The sequence below is a fragment of the Natrix helvetica genome, assembly GCF_964273705.1.
Source record: "Natrix helvetica genome assembly, chromosome: 2".
NCBI classification, from domain to species: Eukaryota; Metazoa; Chordata; class Lepidosauria; order Squamata; family Natricidae; genus Natrix; species Natrix helvetica.
Genome location: NC_138552.1, coordinates 136,289,705 through 136,309,377, shown reverse-complemented (window position 1 = coordinate 136,309,377; position 19,673 = coordinate 136,289,705). Strand labels below are relative to the sequence as shown.

Here is a 19,673-nt window from a genome sequence, read left to right as displayed (position 1 = left end):
TTTTAAACTTTGGACTTACTGCTCTTATAAACTCTGCCCCACCTTTTTTTTTTTTGTAAAAAAATAAATCAATCAAATGGCATTCCCTTCTTTTAAACTCTGCTATTTCCAGCCCTTTTAGATTTGAGGAGCCTCCCAGGGCCTTGCCTCAAAGTCCTTTCTCAAAAGCACCGCAATGGAAGAATGTCTTCTACTACATATTTGCTTCATTGCCTAATTCAAAATCACTGTCACAACTAAGATGCAAATGCTATCAGGGCTGGCCATAGGCAGGGGGCAAGGGAGGATTAGGGTCAGGGGGTTCAGGTGACAAATGGAGGGCGAGCAGCAGATGCTCTTACTATTAATTCTGACTATCCTTACTGTCCACCATTGCTAGAGGAAAGACAGTATGGCAGTCTATGTTGATCTGGCTTAAATAGTCTTCAGGTGCAGGACAGTCCCCTGATCTACCTGAATGTGATCAATACATTTAATGGCTAGTCCAGTTCACACCTTTATGTGGCAGGGAGGCACCACACATTTCAGGCAGCAAAACGGGGGTCAACTATTCTCCATAGCACCTGAAGAACAAGAAACAATGCGTGGAAAGTAATCAACAGAAAACCAACCTAGAACGGTTGGAACAATTAATCAGTGGAACGACTTGCCTGCAGAAGCTGTGGGTTCTCCAGCACTGGAGGTTTTGGACAACCATTTCTCTGAAATGAAGATGATTTTCCCGCCTGAGCAGCGGGTTGGACTAGAAGACCTCCAAGGCCCCTTCCAATTCTGTTATTCTGTTAAATGGGCCAGTCCCGAGTTGTAGGTACGCTTTCTTGGGAATAAAAGGACCATAGAATATAATAGGGCTCACTGAACAAAATAGAGGGAAGAGGGGGATAAAAATGCCCCCACATGACTCATGAGACAAGCTGGAATGCTAGAACCGCAGTAATAAATGTTGCTTGCAGAAAATGTTATTTATTGCTTGCCAAAAACCAAATGTATTTGCATTTCCTTCCTTCAAAAAACCAAATCATTCTTAATTCAGTTGTAGAAGAGGCTGGGCTCTGACAAGAGATGGATTGCTTCCGTCTTTTCCCACTTAGCTCTGGCATTTGATGTTCCTTCTTTGGGAAACCATTTCCTTTCCTCTTCACAACAGAATGATTGTGAGGATAAGATAGACAATGTGATAAATTAATGTCCCCATCCAGAGTAGGCTTTCTATCCCCCACTACATACCAGCAAAATCTTTTTGTGAAAAAAAACCTGTCAGGTGAACCTAATTGTGAGGAAATAGAACAGCCTGAAATCCAGGGGTGAAATTCAGCAGGTTCTGACAGGTTCTGAAGAACCTGTAGTGGACATTTTGAGTAGTTTGGAGAACCAGCTAATGCCACCATTCGCTGGCCCCAGAGTGGGGAGGGAATGGAGATTTTGCAGCATCCTTCCCCTGCCACGCCCACCAAGCCACGCCCACAGAACCAGTAGTAAAAAAAAAATGGAATTCCACCACTGCTGAAATCATTCTGATACCCCATTGCCAATGTATAATTAGCCATTTTTATTTTTAATTGTACAATATTTATAAACTGCTCCATCAGAGGAACTCTTGGCAGGATTCCAAAACCGAAGATCTTTTGATGAGAAGGGGAGAGCCAGTCGCTCGCTAGTGGATTTATTTTTTGCATTCTGGTGAATATCTTTTTATAACTTTTTTTAAAAAAAGTTCTTTTGAAAAAAGGATAGGATTCTCCTACTTTGACCCTTCACACCCTTAAAGTGAGTAAATGGTTCAGTTCCACCTTTGGGAGCCAAAACCATTTGTGGAGGCACAACTAGTAGCATCTCTTTCTCTTCTTTCATAGACAAATGCCAGTATTTATAGACCTTTGTTGGCTGCTTCTCTGGCTTGAAACCGCCTGACCCAGCCTTTAGTAGCGCACGTCCCAAGTCAAACTTCCCCGCACAGAAGGAAGCGGGCTTCAACCCGAACGCACCTGCAAAACTTAATTTCTGTTTGGGAAGCTGGCACTCACAACCGTGTTTTGTTCGCGGGAGAAACCTCTGCGGAATTCCTTCCTCAGGCACAGCATCGCACTGCGCAAATACATTAGCCGTGCCTAAAACTACACGCGGACGTAGCACTCTTCTACACTCAGGATCGACCTCTATTTCATCCCACCAAACTGAGCGGGTGCTTGGGCAGCCACGCCGGTTGGAGCCAGGAGCCTGAGAGATCGACGTCCCGCACCAACCACCACAGTCACCGCGACTTTGGCCGAAAAACAGGAGGGGGAACAAACCCCGTCTTCCTTTTTAGAAACAAGCGTTGAATAGTCCCCGTCCCCCCCGAAATATCGGCCGAGCCGGGGCGCCGCCACTGATCGCTGCAAAGAAATAGTGCCGCGTTCTTCCCCGGAGCGGGGCTGTATGTTAATAGAAATAAGTTTTGACATCACAAGCTAACCTCAGAACCGGCAACACTCTTTCCTCCCTCCCTCCCTCCCTTCCCTCTCCTCTCTAACTCCTCACTTCCTCCCCTCTCTTTCTCCCTTCCCTCTTCTCTCTTCTTCCTCCCTCTCCTCTCTAACTCCCCTCTTCCTTCCTCCCTCACTCTCTTCCTCCTTCCCTTCCCTCTCTTCCTCCCTCCCTCCCCTCTCTTCCTCCCTCCCTCCCCTCTCCTCTCTAACTTCTCTCTTCCTCCCTCCCTCCCTCTCCTCTCTTCTTTCCTCCCTCCCTCCCTCCCTCCCTCCCTCCCCTCTCTTCCTTCCTTCCTCACTTCCTTCCCTCTCCTAACTGCTTTCTTCCTTCCTTCCTCTCCTCCTCATTCTACCCTAATCCGGAAAGTTGAAAGAGAGAAAAGTAAAGGCTGGGCGGAGGAGGAGGGGAAGTTTGAAAGGGGGCGGCGTTCCCTTTAAAAAGCCGCCCGCCACGCCGCTCTCTCTCGCAGCACTCGCGGCGGCTGGCTTCTTGGCTCCCGGTCTCAACCCAGGCTTCCCGACTGTGATTGGCGAGCGAGCCTCCCGAGCTCCGGCGGCCGTGACATCAGCAGAAGCGGAGCAAGCAAAAGCGAAGGGGGAAGGAAGTTCAGCAGCAGCACCTCAAGCCCGCTCCGAGTGCTGGCGGACGCAGAGCCCAAAGAGAAGCATCTCTGCGGCCGGAGTGCCGGCTAGGGTGAAGTTGCAACTGCCGCGCCAATGCACCGAGGAGGGGGAAAAGGAGGAAGTGGTTGCTCCTGCCGCCGCCGAGGCTGAGTCCCCGAAGGCTGCTTTTTGCACCCGGGAAGGAAAGTGCAGGGAAAAGTGCAAAGTTAGGAGGTAGCCCGGAATTCAACGTTTTGCTGCCGCCCCCGAGAAGGCGAAGGGCTCCTATTTACAGTCCCCCATCCGAGAGAAAAGCGGGTGTGTGGGTATTTGGTCGGCTTTGATTCGGGGCACAGCCTGACCTCCCTCGCCCCGGGAGACTCTCGTTTCCCCTCCCCTCCCTCCCGGCAGACTTCCCGACTTCCAGATCTTCTCCTGCCTACTCGCGAGCAGACATGTTTCCCAACCAGTCCCGGCCTGGGAGCAGGGCGCCGGCGTCGCCTCCACTTTCCTCGCACTCTCCATCAAGACGGCGCCCTTTGAGCCTGGAGTGATGCGGACGTCGGAAAAGATCGCCGGGCGAAAGCAGCGAAGCGGGATCGCCGCGTGTCCCCCACTCCTCCTCCTCTTCCCGATCGTGCCCGGGTTACAGCTATCGAGCCCCGCCGGGATGTTTTCTCCTCCGAAAAGCGAGCTGGGATTGTGGCGGACGAGACACTACTAGAACCAAGCGGAGAGCGCCCCCCCTCCCCCCTCGTCGCTCGGACAGGACAGCGTCGCGTCTGAAGGCGGCTTTTCCTCGGCCGCTTCGAAGTGGAGTCCGCTGCCTCGGAGATTTCTCCCCCTCCACGTCCTGCGCCTCCTTTGCCTTGCTGTCGGGACGCCCGATCCTCTCCCGCTGTCGGACCAGAGCGCCGGGCCGGGGGAGGCGGGGCCGGAGACGCCGCTCGCTCGGCCAGGCAACTTCGATGTGGAGGCTGGCTCGATGGACGTGCCCGAGTGCGTTGCTGCTGCTGCTGCTTAGGCGATCGGCGGCATCCTAAAAGGTAGAGTGAGGGGTGTGTATGTGTCGGAGGAAAGTGGGGGAAGGGGGGGGGGGTTCGCGGGAGACGGGACGCGGCTGAAGGCAGCACCTGCCCAGGCTCTTCGGAGGCTCCTGTCCGCCTCCGCTCCTTCCCTCTTTCCAGTGACGTCGGTGGCCCTTCCTTGTCCCCTCCAGGCGCTCCCCCAAACCCTTCCTGAAGAAAGAAACAAGGGCCGGCCCTCCTTGATTTCAGGTGGTTGTCGGACCGCAGAGGTTCCTCTCCACCTTCCATTATCTTGGTCTATTCCTCTGTTTCCCCAGTTCTTGATAAGCTCCATCAAGGGTGGTTTCTTAATCTCTCTGTGTGAAGCAGCCACTTAAAGTACCCCAAAGGTTGGGTTGGGTCTTGGTGGAGGATGCATTTGAAGAAAATACCCTACATAGTGGGTGCTACCCAAGCAGTAGTCCAGCACCTCTCGAACAACTTTCCCCAGCCTAGTGCATGCCAGAAGTTGATCTACAACTTGCATCCTTTGCCAACTCTCTGGAGAAGCAAGCAGAAGTTGATAAAAGTTACTTCGGTGTGTGTTTTCCCAAGATGGGGTTTCCAGCAAATGTCTGGGTCGTTCGGGCTCCTGCCCATTCTCTGCATCTGATGCAGAAGAAGTGCTGCTGTCCCATGGCAAACAGAAATCTTCCATTTAGAATAGAATAGGATAGAATAGAATAGAATAGAATAGAATAGAAAATAGAATTCTTTATTGGCCAAGTGTGATTGGACACACAAGGAATTTATCTTTGGTGCATATGCTCTCAGTGTACATAAAAAAAAAGATACAGATTTCCCCTAAAATGTGCTTCCATTTGTGTGTGTGTGTGTGTGTGTGTGTGTGTGTGTGTGTTCGCGTGCTTGGTTTCCCCTGGGTTTGACAACCGGCCTTTTTCTGCACATCTGAGTCTTGCCCTATGCTTCCTTCCTCCCTTTGCAAATCCTGTCCAATGAACTAATCCCTCTCTCTAGGCTGCAAATGGTTGCACCGGGATTAGTTACCTTGACTGAGTAAATACAAAGTCTTCAAACCCTTCACTGGAGCTGAAACAATTCATCTGTCTTTAAAACTGTATCGTAGATCGTAAAAATAACATGCATAAACCCTTGCTGTTTTAAGCAGAGTAAGTAACCCATTCACAAATGATGACTCACACACAGATCCATTCAGTTTTCATTCGCTGAATGAATCTAAGCACTGAACAAAGTTACAGTAGACCAAATGCCATTACAGTCCAGAAGAGGGCGTGGAGAATGAAAAGAGTCATAGGGAAGAGATGAAGTTAGGTTTCCGTGAAGACCCCGCTAAATAATGGTTTACCTTTATCTCAAGAAGCAGAAGACACAGTAAGGATGAATATGCACCCTTAATTGTCAAAAACACAGTGTCCCAATTATGCACACAGTTAGTTGCACATTTTAATGTACAGCTTATGCATTATGCATTCTTACTTTTAGGCTGGTTTAATGCATGCTTAATTTTATGCTGTGTTTGCCACTTCAGTCTATAATCTGTATTTTAATCAGTAGAATCATGGTTTTCACTGGCGTAAGTTGCCTATATCCAGTTCTTAGGAAATCAGCAAGTAGCTTTGCTGATTCCCCTAAGTGATGGGAAGTTCCTCCTGGTAATTTTTTACTACAGTTCAGAACCTTTTTCCCATTAATAATGCCCAAGTTTACTTTAGTTACAAAGTGAGTTAGCTTCCCTTTTTATTGATTTTTCTCTTTAAAATCTAAGCCTTATTTTCCTTCTAATCTGTTAAGAAAGCAGCTTTTCAATGTTGGGACAAGCTACCAAGCTGCTTTTGAAGATAGCATCATATGTTATTGATTCCCCAAAGCTAGCAGTCCATTGTGTATCCTCCCACTCCCAGCCCTAAACCCAAGACCTTTGAGTGGCTGTCTGTTGCAGGAAGTTCTACTTCCTTAGCCCCATCATGTTATAAATATTTGGGGATTCCCCATGTCCTAATCATTTCATTTCCCTTCACTCTCAGAAGTGAACATCTGCTCTTGGGTAACTTGGAAAACATGGTCTGGTTTTAGATATCTCATTTTGCCAAATCTGGCAATTGGTTGCTCCCAAGACACACTGTGACATTGGATTAACATGGTGGAATCTTACTGCTAAGGCTATGAGAGGCAGCCCAATTTGTCATGAATGAAGGCAAATGTACGTGTCTCAGGATAGTGTTGCTGGATCCAATCTGGGTTGGTCACCCGGACCAGATATTTAATCTTCCGAGCTTCCAGACTCATGCTGGAGCCCATCCTCGAGTAATTCCACTCTTCCCTGAGGACAAGCTCCAGCACAAGTCCGAAAACTCGGAAGACTAAACCTCTGGCCCTGGTGACCAACCCAGATTGGACCCCAATTTGTGTCTGTGACCATGGCATTCTTCTCTTCTGCGCCCGTCCAGCTTTCAACAGAGAGTTGAGTGGCATGTTGAGTGAGCCTTGAAAGCCTACGCCAATTCATCATATAGTTTAGACAGGCAGTAGCCGCGGATGGGGGAAGGAGGGCTGGAGACGTTTGGTACTATTTTCACTTCACGTAGCTTTTCCAGAGGAAGAAAGTTGAGCATATTCAGCAGTTGAACATCTTACTAGGAGGACCTGTCCATGGAATGTCCTCTCTATTGGGTCCTTCTGCATGCTCCCAAATGCGGAACTGATCATGTCCCCCTCCTTCCATTGGAACCTAACTCCGTCTTTTGATTTTGTGCCTTGTACATAGGTTGATGACCATGGTGGCCAGGACCTGCTCTCTATTAGTGCTGCTGCTTTATCACACACTGCTAGGGGGCTCTGCCAGTCTCATCCCCGAGGTGGGCGACCGGCGAAGATTCAGTGCTGATTTGGGCCAGCCGGCTCCTCTGCAGCTCTCAGAAGAAATCCTGCGTGAATTTGAACTGCGTCTGCTCAATATGTTTGGGCTTAAGCGACGGCCCACCCCAACCCAGAATGCTATTATCCCTTCCTACATGTTGGAGCTCTACCATCTGCACACGAGTCAGAAGCCAACTTCCATGGACTATAGTCTAGAGAAAGCGAGCAGCAGAGCCAATACTGTCAGGAGCTTTTATCACGAAGGTAAGGAAAAATGAGTTATTTATCCAGCTCCCAATTTCGATAACCCGATCCAGTTAAAATTAAAATTGCTCTGACTTGAATATTTGCAACCTGCAGCTCTGGGTTGCTAAGACATATTCTGGCAGTGTGGACACTTCTGACCTGTTATTCACTCACTTGCAATTGCGGTAATACTTGCAATTTAAATAATAACAAGCCCCTTCCTTGCATCCATCCATCCATCCATCCATCCATCCATCCATCCATCCATCCATCCATCCATCCATCTATCTATCTATCTATCTATCTATCTATCTATGCATTGAGCATTCATGTGCCCTACTGCAATGGAGATCAAACTGAAACGTTAATTTTTGTAAATGTTGAATTTGGCCAGTTTTGAAAATGATCCATTTAAATGTAAGACTTTTTTTTTTAAAAAAAAAATCTGTTTGTGCAAAAGAAACCAGAAGTTATTAGAAAATGCAAGTGGGTGAAATGTAATTGTCCCTTTTGATATCATCTCTGCTGAAACCTTTTCCTGTGCGAGTAGTACAGCTGTGGTTGAGCAGTTTATAAAATTAACTGGTATTTCAAAAGAGCGTTGGGGAATTTATGGCTTTCCAGATTGTGCTGAGTCACGCTCCCCGATATCCCACACTATAGGCTGGGACTGCGGGAAGTTGTAGTTCAGGAACAACTATGGGGCCACCGCTTTCCCAAACCCCACCTAAAAACCAGTGCTATAGCCTTAATAATGTGTTCATGGACATGTCTCTTAGCTGAGCCTGAGTTGATGTTGGAAACTTTCAAGCGTATAGACATCAATATATTTAAATCAGCATAGAGATGACTCCGGTTGTACCAGTTGTGCTCAGGCCCAAATTATGTGGCGAAAGTGGAATCTTGTTGCCGCAGGGTTACAGAACTGCCTGCTGCCAATTTGAGTATCCTAAGTAGAAATCTTGTAAAATATAATATCTGAACAGAGACATGCTATATATCCTTCCCTGCCATTCATGATAATAAGCATCGTTATAGCTTGCTTGACAATTAAAACGCACTGCAACCAACATTCAGTTAGGCTTTCAGAAACTGACCGGTGGTAAATGTCTGAGATGAGGCAAATGAGATTTCAGGATGATAGGAACTGCTGTCCCTTTTACAGTCTTAAGTTCCTTTTTTTATTGTGCATGTGGTTGGCTGGTATTGAGGGTGGCCAGTTGGCCTGCCATAGTAGAAATTCCAATTTTGCTCAGTTTTGCTCAGAGATGCACGTAAATTATATGAAACAGCCTGGAGCAAAATTGGGGGTAGAAAGAAACCAGATTTTTCTCCCCTCCAAAACAGATAGAAATTTTTTAGTAAAAATGAAAGTTGTGTTCAATTAAGCATGTAGATAGCATAGTTTTCATACAAGTGAAATAATTGTTATGGGCCCTTTGCATGAATTTCCTTTTGAAATGATTTTACCTGATCCATAGTTGACAAAGAAGATAGATTTCTTTTTATTTTCAAGCACAGATTCTGTTCAAATTAGTTTCCACTGAGAACTGTTGGAGGCTAAGCAGTAAGAGATGTCCGTGGAATATACAGTTGGCCGTAGGGTCATTTGGAAGGTTTTCTAATCCCTATCTAATCCCCGTGAGAGATCACTTTGACAATCAATTGCATTGTCTCCACTATGACTTTGTCTTCTGTTTAAATTTTGATTTAGTGTAGACCTAAGGATAAGCCCTTTAGAAAACAAGATTGATAAGTTTCAGAGCAGCTGTCCCCGGATTTTATTGGCAACTAGGGCTTACTGAGATTAAAAGCCACAGGCAAATATACATTTACTAAGGACAAAACAAGTGTGAGTTAAGGCAATACTCTGCCTGTGCAGTCAGATAATTGGTAACAATGTCTTTTAGAAGTAGTCTGTTTTATTAAATTAAAGGCACCCTGTGTGAAATGTTCTGCAAAGTGCACATATTGGGGTACGTAAAACTTGAACAAACTTGTCCACAGCCCCAAGGTGTAAAATATTAGATCTTCGTTTTACAAACAATTATTTCTTTTAGCTCCCTGCTCTGTTTATCTACCCAAACTTTTCTCTATGGTCACACATCTCATTTCTCCTTTCCGTGTGTGATTCTAGGCACAATGTGTGCAATTAATTCAGATGCATACAAACACCTATTTAATACAATCTTGAAATCATATAATCTAGTAAAAAAAAGAACCTGATAGCAATAGCATGAGCAAAAGATTAGTTATTTCCAATTTATAGCAAGGGTGGGGAAGGAAGTGGATCTAATTAAATTTACAGATCTTAGAAGAACCATATCAGTGAGCAAAGGATCCTTGACTTTTAATAAACCTCTTAATCATGATAGCAACTCCACACCACCATATGACATTAAGGAGCGATGGGGTAACAAGGAGAGTGGGAGGGTTGATCTTAAGTTAGTTCTGGCACTCAAAACTATTTTTTAAAATTGTAAGTGTATCTTCAGCCCAAGGTTTGTGGACAATCTTGGGGTTCTACATGAAACACAAGGTAGTTCCCGCAAGCCTGAAGTTTGCCCAACCCTAACCTGCAGGTTCCTTATTTACTTTATTTCATCCCACCCACACCTGTGCTCATGCAACATAGGTACACCTGCAGAAGCTACTTATTCACTGTTTTTGGCAGCCATTACCAAATCAAAGATTATAAATGCACAGCTGTTCATTTTTACATTTGTCCCCTGGATTTACTGTAAAAGTAAAGGAAAAAAAGCAGACTGAACAGGTTATAAAGCTAATATGGCCAACCAACCCCCCCCCCCTCACTCATACATATGTATTTTAGTTTTAATTAAATTTCTGTAGAAGGGGTGTGGCTATACTGATTATGCTAACTAATAGCAAGTCTTAATGCGGTAAGAGGTTAATGTTGTAATTTAACCTTACACTGTGTTTACACTGCTTTGCGTATAAATATAAAACTAATTAATGGGAGAATGTATATTGCACCATCCGCTTGTGCCAAATTGCATTTTAATGCACAGTTACACATCCACATGGTTCAAAGGGAAACTGATACATATTTCAGGCTACAAATTTATCTACCTTTACCTGGGAATACATCCATCTACGTAAATTCTATAGTATTTACTTCTGAGTGAGTGTATATACCTAATTTAATTACTACCACTCAAGCAAGCCTTATTCCCGTGAATTTCATTATTTAGCTTGAATAATTGTGAGAATGGCACACGTAACTTGGGAAACCTGCTGACTTGGTTTTGAAATTCTCTAGTTCAAATGGACATTTCCAGTTTTACTGAAGACATGGCTTTTTCCTTCTTGCCCCTAATCCTAACTCTAACCCTAAACGAAATTGCTTAGCACTTCATTGGTGTTCCTGCTAAAGCTCTCAACTAAACACTGCCTTGGGTTGGCTTTTAATACTCAGTAACGTCTGAAGGACTTTTTACCTCAGCCTTACTCTGTGAGCAAGATGAGGGGTGTGTGTGTGGAAGCGAGGCTTTGCATTGAAGAGTGGATTTGAGTTAATTGTCTAGGCGGCCTATGTAAGATAGCAATTGTCTTTGGAGGACCCTGGTTTAGAAATGCAGTCACCATCCAGTGATTTTTGGAAGTCCATACGTGACAAGTTTACCCTCTTGTTCAAAAAACCTCTCAAAAAGGCTGATAGGAAGGTGGGAAAACGAAAGAGAAATACAATAAAAGTGCTTTAACAGCAATGTAGAAAGCAGTGTTTCTAAAGAGGGGAGGTAGCATAAAATAGTAAGGATCTGATTAAGACAAGAAAACCTAGGAAAAGAAAAAGGATGTGACAAAATAGCTTCAGAACCAATTATTGGAATAAATACAGGTAGTCCTTGACTTACCACCACAATTGAGCCCATAATTTCTGTTGTTAAGTGAGTGTCAAGTGAATTTTACCCCACTTTACAACTTTTCTTGCCCCAGTTGTTTAGTGAATCACTGCAGTTGTTAAGTTAGTGACACGGTTATTAAGTAAATCCGGCTTCCCCATTGACTTTGCTTGTCAGAAGCTTGCCAAAGGAAATCATATGACCCTGGAACACTGCAGTGGTTATAAGTGTGAAAAACTATCCTAAGTCATTTATTTCAGTGCCACTGCTTAAATGAACGGTTGTAAGTCGAGGACTACCTGTACTATTATTGGGAGACTGTTTTCTGGAAAACCCCTCCTGTTTCTGTTTCCAGTTCAGATTAGGAGCAATAACCAGAGGACTGCCTCTGTGAAAGAACTTAAGTATGCACCTATGAAGATAAATGTGTGTGATTCTGTCCGCTCTTTAGAGAAAATCTAGATGAAGGTTCCAGCTCATCTGATGATTGTGGGAGGCAAAGGCAGGGGTGCCCTTGATTTGAATAGCCCCAATGGTCTGTCCTTATGAGCAAACTTGGTTTAATTATGGTATGTTACCCTTCAATGTGGCAATAGGGGCTCTCCTTCCACCCAGTCATATGTAGCCACAATGCTAAATCATCAAGTTTCTGAGAGTCAATTCCGCACAATTGGCATTTTACTTTAATGAAAAGCATCCTCCGTGCATTGAGCAGTGGCAAACTTCTCTGCATTGTTTCATCAGTTGGGGCAGACTCGGGATATGAGATAAATCTTGGAGTGGAGTGGAGAAATGCAGCATAAGACTGCACAATCCTACACAAATTGAGTTAAAAGTAAGTGCCGTAGAGCTTGGAGGATTTTGCGTAGCCTGCAAGCCTCTAAATTCTTGAATTGTAGATGGAAAGGGAACAATAATTACACAGTACCAAAGTTAGATTAGGGTGTTTCCCCCCAGTGTATTGGTGTGTGTGTGTATATACACATACAACATATATATATATATATATATATATATATATATATATATATATATATATATATATATATATATATATATACACTGATAAATAAATAAAGGGAGACTAGTATAGATCTATTTCATGCTATTTAGCTCTCATCAGCTAGCCATACCCTTACTGGGATTAGAACCTGGGTTGTATTACATATTAGGCAGATGTATTTTATATATACATACATACATACATACATACATACATACATACATACATACACACATACACACATACACACATACACACATACACACATACACATACACATCTCTCTATATAAAATGTTTTCATGGTCATTTATAGGACATTTAGACTGGACTTAGATATACAGGAAAATAAGTTGCCTTGACGACATATGGTAAGCTCACACTGACAACATACTTAGGATGGAATTTTTGGGGACTTATAAAACAAAATAATAGGCTGTGTGTGAAGGTAACCCAGGGATTACAAGCGCATAGAAAGAGAGGTAAACAGCAGCTGTCTATGGCCTGTTGTTCTGGTGAATCCTCCCTAGCCACTGGGTAAGCTGTTGCTTTGACGTGGGCAGGGTGGAGATGGGAAAGTGGAAGGAAGAGAAAGGGGTGAAGACAAGAGCAAATGCAAGGGGAAAAAAATATCCAGTCTTGGATGGCCAGGCTTTGAGAAAGCTCTAATGGAGAATGTGGAAAATGTGCTTTCTGTTAGAATGGGGAGGTCAGGGATGTTTGTTAAAAGGCAGGGTAAGGGAAACCACAGGATTTCTGGGCAGTGGGGTTTTAGGAGATAAAGTGTGAAGATTTGAGGTGGGCGAAATCCACAGACTAAAACTCCTTTCAGATCGTTGGCAACTTTAAAAGTGCTTACAAGAAAGTAGACCTAGCCCATCTCTGGAAATACTTAATTTCTTGACGCAAAGCTCAAAAGTCCTATAGTAGATTCTGCTTTGGAACTACATCTTTATATTACCATTTAGACATTAGCAAGTCTGCCTTTAATCTACCTGCACCTTCTACCTCTCGTGATACCTCCTGAAACAGGTGTTTCATCCTGTAGTGTGGAAAGCCAAAAGCACAGGATAATATTGCAACATGTACCAGCAGGCATGGGGCATTGATACAAAGGGGTATAGGGATCAACAAACTAAGAATCAACAGTAGAGTTCAAACTAACAAAACCAACTAAAGTCAGCTGGAAAACATGTGCCTCTTGTTCCTGCTTATGTGTTTTGCCATGTGAATGCATGTTTCTTTTGAAATTGCATTGGGTGGCTCTAAGCTGTGATTCTTTCAGGCATTGGAGAAGAAGGAATTTTTGAACGATGGCCACCGTGCCACAGCTACAGTAACACAAATGTTTATTTAGGTTAAAATCTAAAAACAAAAATGTAAAGGATTGTAATAACAGTAGAGCTATCTAAATCATGACCTTCCATTCTTTTGGCTTGCCTGGACCACACTGAGTGGAATTGTCTTGGGCCACATATAAAATGTATAATATAGTTAATGTATATAAAACACATCATGCTAAAAGTTTATGATCTTATGGGGCCACATTACTAGCTGTCCAGGGTGGCATGTGGCCCATGGCCTGCAGGTTGGACATGCCTAATCCAAATAGTATATATTATGCAGAGGTACACACACACACACACACACACACACACACACACCCAACAGCATATTGCATTCAACCACACAGATTGACCTCACTTAATATCTTGTCCCCAGTTGAGTGGAGAAGGAACCAAGTTTTTAAGGCATTCCTAAAGGCTAACAAGATCTGGCCCATCCATATCTCTGGAGATACATTTCTTCTGAGAAGGCATGTCACCTGAGCCTCATTAGATGACACAGCTTTATAGAAGGGAACTGGTGCCTTCCTTTCTGCTGGATTTGATGAGATAAACAGAAGCAATTGAGATATGCAATCCTGCAATACCATGTCCCTGTCCCTGTGCCTTGTAGGCTTTCAACTAGCATCTTGAATTGTACCCAGAAGCCTACTGAGAAACACTGCATTTCATAGAGTGTAAGTGTTACATGAGCATATCACAAGGTGCCCAGATTGTGGAATTCTACTGTGGCTGAGGATTCCTAATGAATTCCCAGTGATAAAGAATTGGCACTATGCCTAGCTGAGCCATAGCTATAACATTTATGCCTCTGTTATTTAAAAAAGTGTCAGACCCAGGCTTAATTGTCCTTAGAGTCAACCTACTGAAGTCCATGATACTTTGGCTAATCTTAAATCACTTAAATCCCATTACATTCAGTACAGTAGGTCTGCTTGAAGCAAAACTAAGTGTTCACCCAGTGTTTGTTGGTTTTGCTGTTGTGTAATTCCTTGATTAGCCTGGGCATACTTGCTTCCAGCCTAAACAAGAGATGTTGAGGAGAATGATGATTATGAATACTAATTATGGAATTAGTGATTATGGAAACATTAATTATCTCTGCCTTGAAAAAAAACCCCTCATGTTCAGAATTTCAGTGGGAAAAATCCAGTGGAGGTTTATGATCTAATGCAGGTTAAGTTCAAGATCTGGTAAAGGTTAAATGATTCCTTTCTATATGCATACTGCTATATAACCTATGTCTGTTTATCTTCTTCATATCCTCTTTTTCTTGGCACTCCATCATTTTAGTTTATTCCCCCTTAAAAAACACACACAAGGAAATATGGTTTAGGTTTTAGGCTTGCTTTATTTCACTTGTATTTGTGATTTAGATTCCAGCTAGCATAGCAAAGCAAAACAAGTCAGATGACCTTAATTCAGATTTTTGTTTAACCATGAAAATATGGATGAGAAACCAGGAATATATTGAGAAGGTAGATAAGACTTCTATCCACTTGCTTGAAATTCTGAGAGCTGCCCTCCCAAATCATTTGGGAAGGTTGGAGAACACAGGAGGAGATGTGTACACGTTGGGAGTTCCACACTTTCTCAAAACAATTGTACAGTGCTCCTGAAGGCTTTTTGGGCACTGAAGCATGAACTCCTATGTGCCCCTCAGCTCACAGTCTATAGTAAGCAAGTAGTAGACAGACAACCACATGGCTGATAGGCTTGCCTGGCTTTATAAACACCGGATGCATCTGTTGTAATGAATGTTCACAAAGCTTTCCTTGGACCTCTGCTTGTATTTACTGGACGGAAGGGTTAGGTCACTGTAGGTTCTCCCCTAAGTGAATGCCTAAATTCATCCAAATACTTTTCATTCAGAGCCTTCTTGAGTCAAATCACTGGGTGTGCTTTGCAAAGTTGCCTGTAATTAAGATAAAAATCTTTTCGGATGGTAAGGTTTGTAAATTATGAAACTTGTAGCATAATGCTTTTGGAACCGATTGGGGGAGACTGACATGAAAGCTGCAGCTGGGTGGTTTGTTTTTTTAAGAAATCTCAGAAATGCAATCCCTTTCCTTGATCCTTAGTCACTTTTTAATTACTCTCACAGGGCCCCTGCTAACCGCCGTGTTAAAAAAAATATTTAATGCCCTTGAATTCCAGAACAATGCCTCACATTTCTTCCCCTTTATTACGACCACCTGGAATTCAGAATGCAATCCGTTGGGATTGAAAGGCAGGAGAGCAATATTAAGCTTCATGAAAGTGATAAGTAGAAAGACAAGGGGTAGATTCTGGGTATAATTGTACATTGGTTTATGCAAAGGTGGTTTGAAAGTTTCAGTTCAGCAACTCAGGCATTCTGCTGCAGGGTTTAAATTGCTGATTGCCCTTTTGCTTTTCTCCTCCTTCAATCAGAAACCCTGGAAGAGCTTCCAGAAAGAAGTGGGAGGACATCTCGGCGTTTCTTCTTTAACTTAACATCTGTCCCTGATGGGGAGATCATCACGTCAGCTGAACTCCAGGTTTTTCGGGAGCACATCCAAGATGCTGCTGAACACGATGGCAGCTCTCATCACCGAATTAATATTTATGAAATTCTCAAACCGGAACAAGAGGCTACCAAGGACCCTGTCATAAGCCTCCTGGACACCCGCCTGGTGCATCACAATGCCAGCAAATGGGAAACATTTGATGTCACGCCAGCTGTAATGAGATGGATTGCGCATGGGCAACCTAACCTTGGTTTTGTGGCAGAAGTGTTACATTTGAACAATGCCAGCAACGTCTCCAAGAGACACGTCAGGATCAGTAGGTCCTTGCATCAAGATGATGCTAGCTGGTCTCGGATTAGACCCTTACTGGTCACTTTTGGGCATGATGGCATGGGCCACCCGCTCCATAAGAGAGAGAAACGTCAGGCCAAACCTAGACCACGCAAACGCCATAAATCCAATTGTAGAAGGCATCCTTTGTATGTGGATTTCAATGATGTAGGGTGGAATGACTGGATCGTGGCCCCTCCAGGTTACAGTGCCTTCTATTGCCATGGAGACTGTCCCTTCCCATTGGCAGATCATCTGAACTCCACCAACCATGCCATTGTTCAGACGCTGGTCAATTCTGTGAACTCCAAAATTCCCAAAGCTTGCTGCGTGCCGACAGAACTAAGTCCCATTTCGATGCTGTATCTTGACGAGAACGAAAAGGTGGTACTAAAGAACTATCAGGACATGGTTGTAGAAGGATGTGGGTGCCGCTGAGGCAGCAGCAAAATTAAAGGGACAAATGAAACAGAAAAAAATAACACACACACACACACACACACACACACAACTTGACACTTTAATATTTCCCAATGAAGACCTTATTTATGTTATGATATGGAGAATTAAACACATCTATTTTGAAAATCTATTTATGTCTACAGAAAAAAAAAGTGAGGAAAGATATTTTAATCAGAGAGTTATCCCTTTTAAAGATTTTAAAACATATTTTAGTTGTACATTTTATATGGGTTTAACCCTTCTCCCCTTCCCACAGCACATGAAGTATAAAGGTCAGATTCTTATTTTGTATTTATTTACTATTATAACCACTTTTTAGAAGAATAGCTAATTTGTATTTATATGTGTAATCCAAAACCAACAGCAGCAGAAAAAAACAAACAATATATAGGGTTTTGTACATAATTTAAAGTGAATGGTAGCTGTTTTCAGTTGTGTGTATTTAAGTTGAAATGCAGAAGGGCTGTTATGGCAAAGATGCATATATCCCATTTTGCTTTTTTTGCAGTTCTACTGTTAAGGTCACAAGTGTAAACCCAATGAAAAAGGGCTAATCCACCCTGCTGACTCAAGATTATATTGTACAATTCTCAGGAATGCTGCAGGGTGGGCTGTCCATGGCCGTGAGAAACTACCATGCTCTCATAGAACCAGGCTTTGCCCAGCAAATGGAAAAAGGACGACCGTCCCTGCACGAAGCCCCAGTGAGGCTGCAAGGAAACATCTCTGTCCCTTTGCTTCTTCTCAGCACCTACCGAAAAGCAAGATGTTGATGTTGTTCCTGCCCTTTGGAATCCATTGTCCTGGCCAAATACTTAATAAAAGTCCAGATTTCCTCCGTTTTCTAAAGCTTCTTCCTATTCGCCTTTCCTAACAGTTTGCAAAGATGGGGTGTTTTGTTAAAGAGCCTTAGAGTGCTGGGGAAGGGAGGGGGGAACCAAGCACATTGTTCCTACCTGGGAGACAAAAGGTGTGTAATGCAGCACTGCATCGCAGTGGGAAGAAGCTACAGCTATGGGGCGACACACTAGTGACTGAGACATGATAGCAGTGTTCCAATATCTCAGGGTTGCCACAAAGAAGAGGGAGTCAAACTATTTTCCAAGGCACCTGAGGGTAGAACAAGAAGCAATGGGTGGAAATTAATCTAGGAGAGAAGCAACTTAGAACTGAGGAGAAACTTCGTGACAGTTAGAACAATTAATCAGTGGAACAGTTTGCCTCCAGAAGTTGTGAATGCCCCAACACTGGAAGCCTTTAAGAAGATGTTGGGTAGCCATTTGTCTGAAATGGTATAGGGTTTCCTGCCTAGGCAGGGGGTTGGACTAGAAGACCTCCAAGGTCCCTTCAAACTCTACTATTGTATTATTATTATTGTATTATTGTATAGTACTAAAACACAATGTTCATAAGCGGTTTTCTCTTGAAAGAAGCTTCCCTTGGTAATCTCAGATCTTTCCCCATTTTCAATATACATTGGTTTGCATATTATATTCATATCCCACTGCAGTCCAGTTAAGGAATTTTAATAGTTTGCAAATATATAACTAAATAACAGAGTTGGAAGGGACCTTGGAGGTCTTCTAGTTCAACCCCCTGCTCCGGCAGGAAACCCTGTGCCATTTCAGACAAATGGTTGTCCAATCTCTTCTTAAAAACTTCCAGTGTTGGAGCACCCATAACTTCTGGAGGCATGTCGTTTCACTGATTAACTGTTCTGACTGTCAGAAAATTTCTCCTTAGTTCTAGGTTGCTTCTCTCCTTGATTAGTTTCCACCCATTGCTTCTTGTCCTGCCTTCAGGTGCTTTGGAAAGTAGATTGAACCGCCCCCACCTCTTCTTGGTGGCAACCTCTTAGATATTGGAACACTGCTATCATGTCACTCACTGTACATTTAAAATGTCCATGATAAAACAAACATTAAAAACTGCTGAAGCTGTAGCCTAAGTCAATTTGCGATCGATTTCAGCAGTTTCATTTAGCTATTAAATGAAAGGGGGTGAGGCAGTGTACACTTTCTGGTAGCCCACCCAGAAGCTGTTACAGAGTGGATTGCTGTTACTACTACCAACTGAAACTGGCTTCTGAGGAAAGCGCAGGCCCAGAGCTCTCTTAAGGGCCCCTCACCTGTACAGACAGTCCATGGCTGGTGGCATCAAAGGCCACTGAAAAGAGCAGGATGGATGTACTATTGTCCAGGTCACTGAAATGGTCATCCATTAGTGCAATTGTCATCTCTGTCCCTTGCTTGGGTCTGAACCCTGATGGGAAACAGTCCAGATTATTTGCTTTCCCATGGGATGCTTCGTGATTCCTCCACTCTTGTTTGAACAAACTTTTCTAAAAAGTCCGATTTAGAAACTGGGAAACTAACCCCGTTGGATCTTTGTAGGGTCCTTTGAAGACTGAGGGTGGAAACATCCCAGCCACTTTCAGGTTTGCCAGATAGCACGCACACACAAACACACACACACACACACCTTCAATGAGACATTGATCGCTTTGCAGATACCTGTCCATCCACAGGAACTCAGAAGGGCCAAAATCCAGTCTACGGGAGGCAGAGACTGTGCTGGAAAACATCCTATCCCTTTCCTCAGAAGGGACAGGCCCCAGAAGGGTTCCAGGTAACCTGACAACACAGCATCCCAGTCTCCTCCCTGGACAATGGCCACACAGAATCAACAAGAGATCAACACTTAAGTGATTCGGTCAGCAAAATGCTGGGCCACCAGTCACAGCAGCTAGGCAAGCGTTCTTGATACTTCCTAAAAGCCAATATACCATCCAAAACAAGACACCTGGATGACAAGTTGCAAATATAATGCGAGAGAGAGAAAGTTGCTTTGCCTCCTTTATCACCACAGCTCAGGACCAAAAACAGGTGTTTGGATATTTGCTCATAAACACATTCTCAATGGTATTTCAATCTGGCCTTCAACAAACTCAATTTTA

General features: G+C 43.6%; 1 protein-coding gene across 1 annotated transcript; it reads left to right on the top strand.

The window, feature by feature from the left end:
• The first annotated feature begins 2,781 nt into the window (after window positions 1-2,781).
• On the top strand, window positions 2,782-17,559 carry BMP2 (bone morphogenetic protein 2). The gene is made up of 3 exons (XM_081942329.1): window positions 2,782-4,117; window positions 6,885-7,240; window positions 15,849-17,559. The coding sequence occupies exons 2-3, from the start codon at window positions 6,889-6,891 to the stop codon at window positions 16,691-16,693; spliced, it is 1,197 nt and encodes a 398-aa protein (XP_081798455.1). The 5' UTR covers window positions 2,782-4,117; window positions 6,885-6,888; the 3' UTR covers window positions 16,694-17,559.
• The last annotated feature ends 2,114 nt before the right edge of the window (window positions 17,560-19,673 follow it).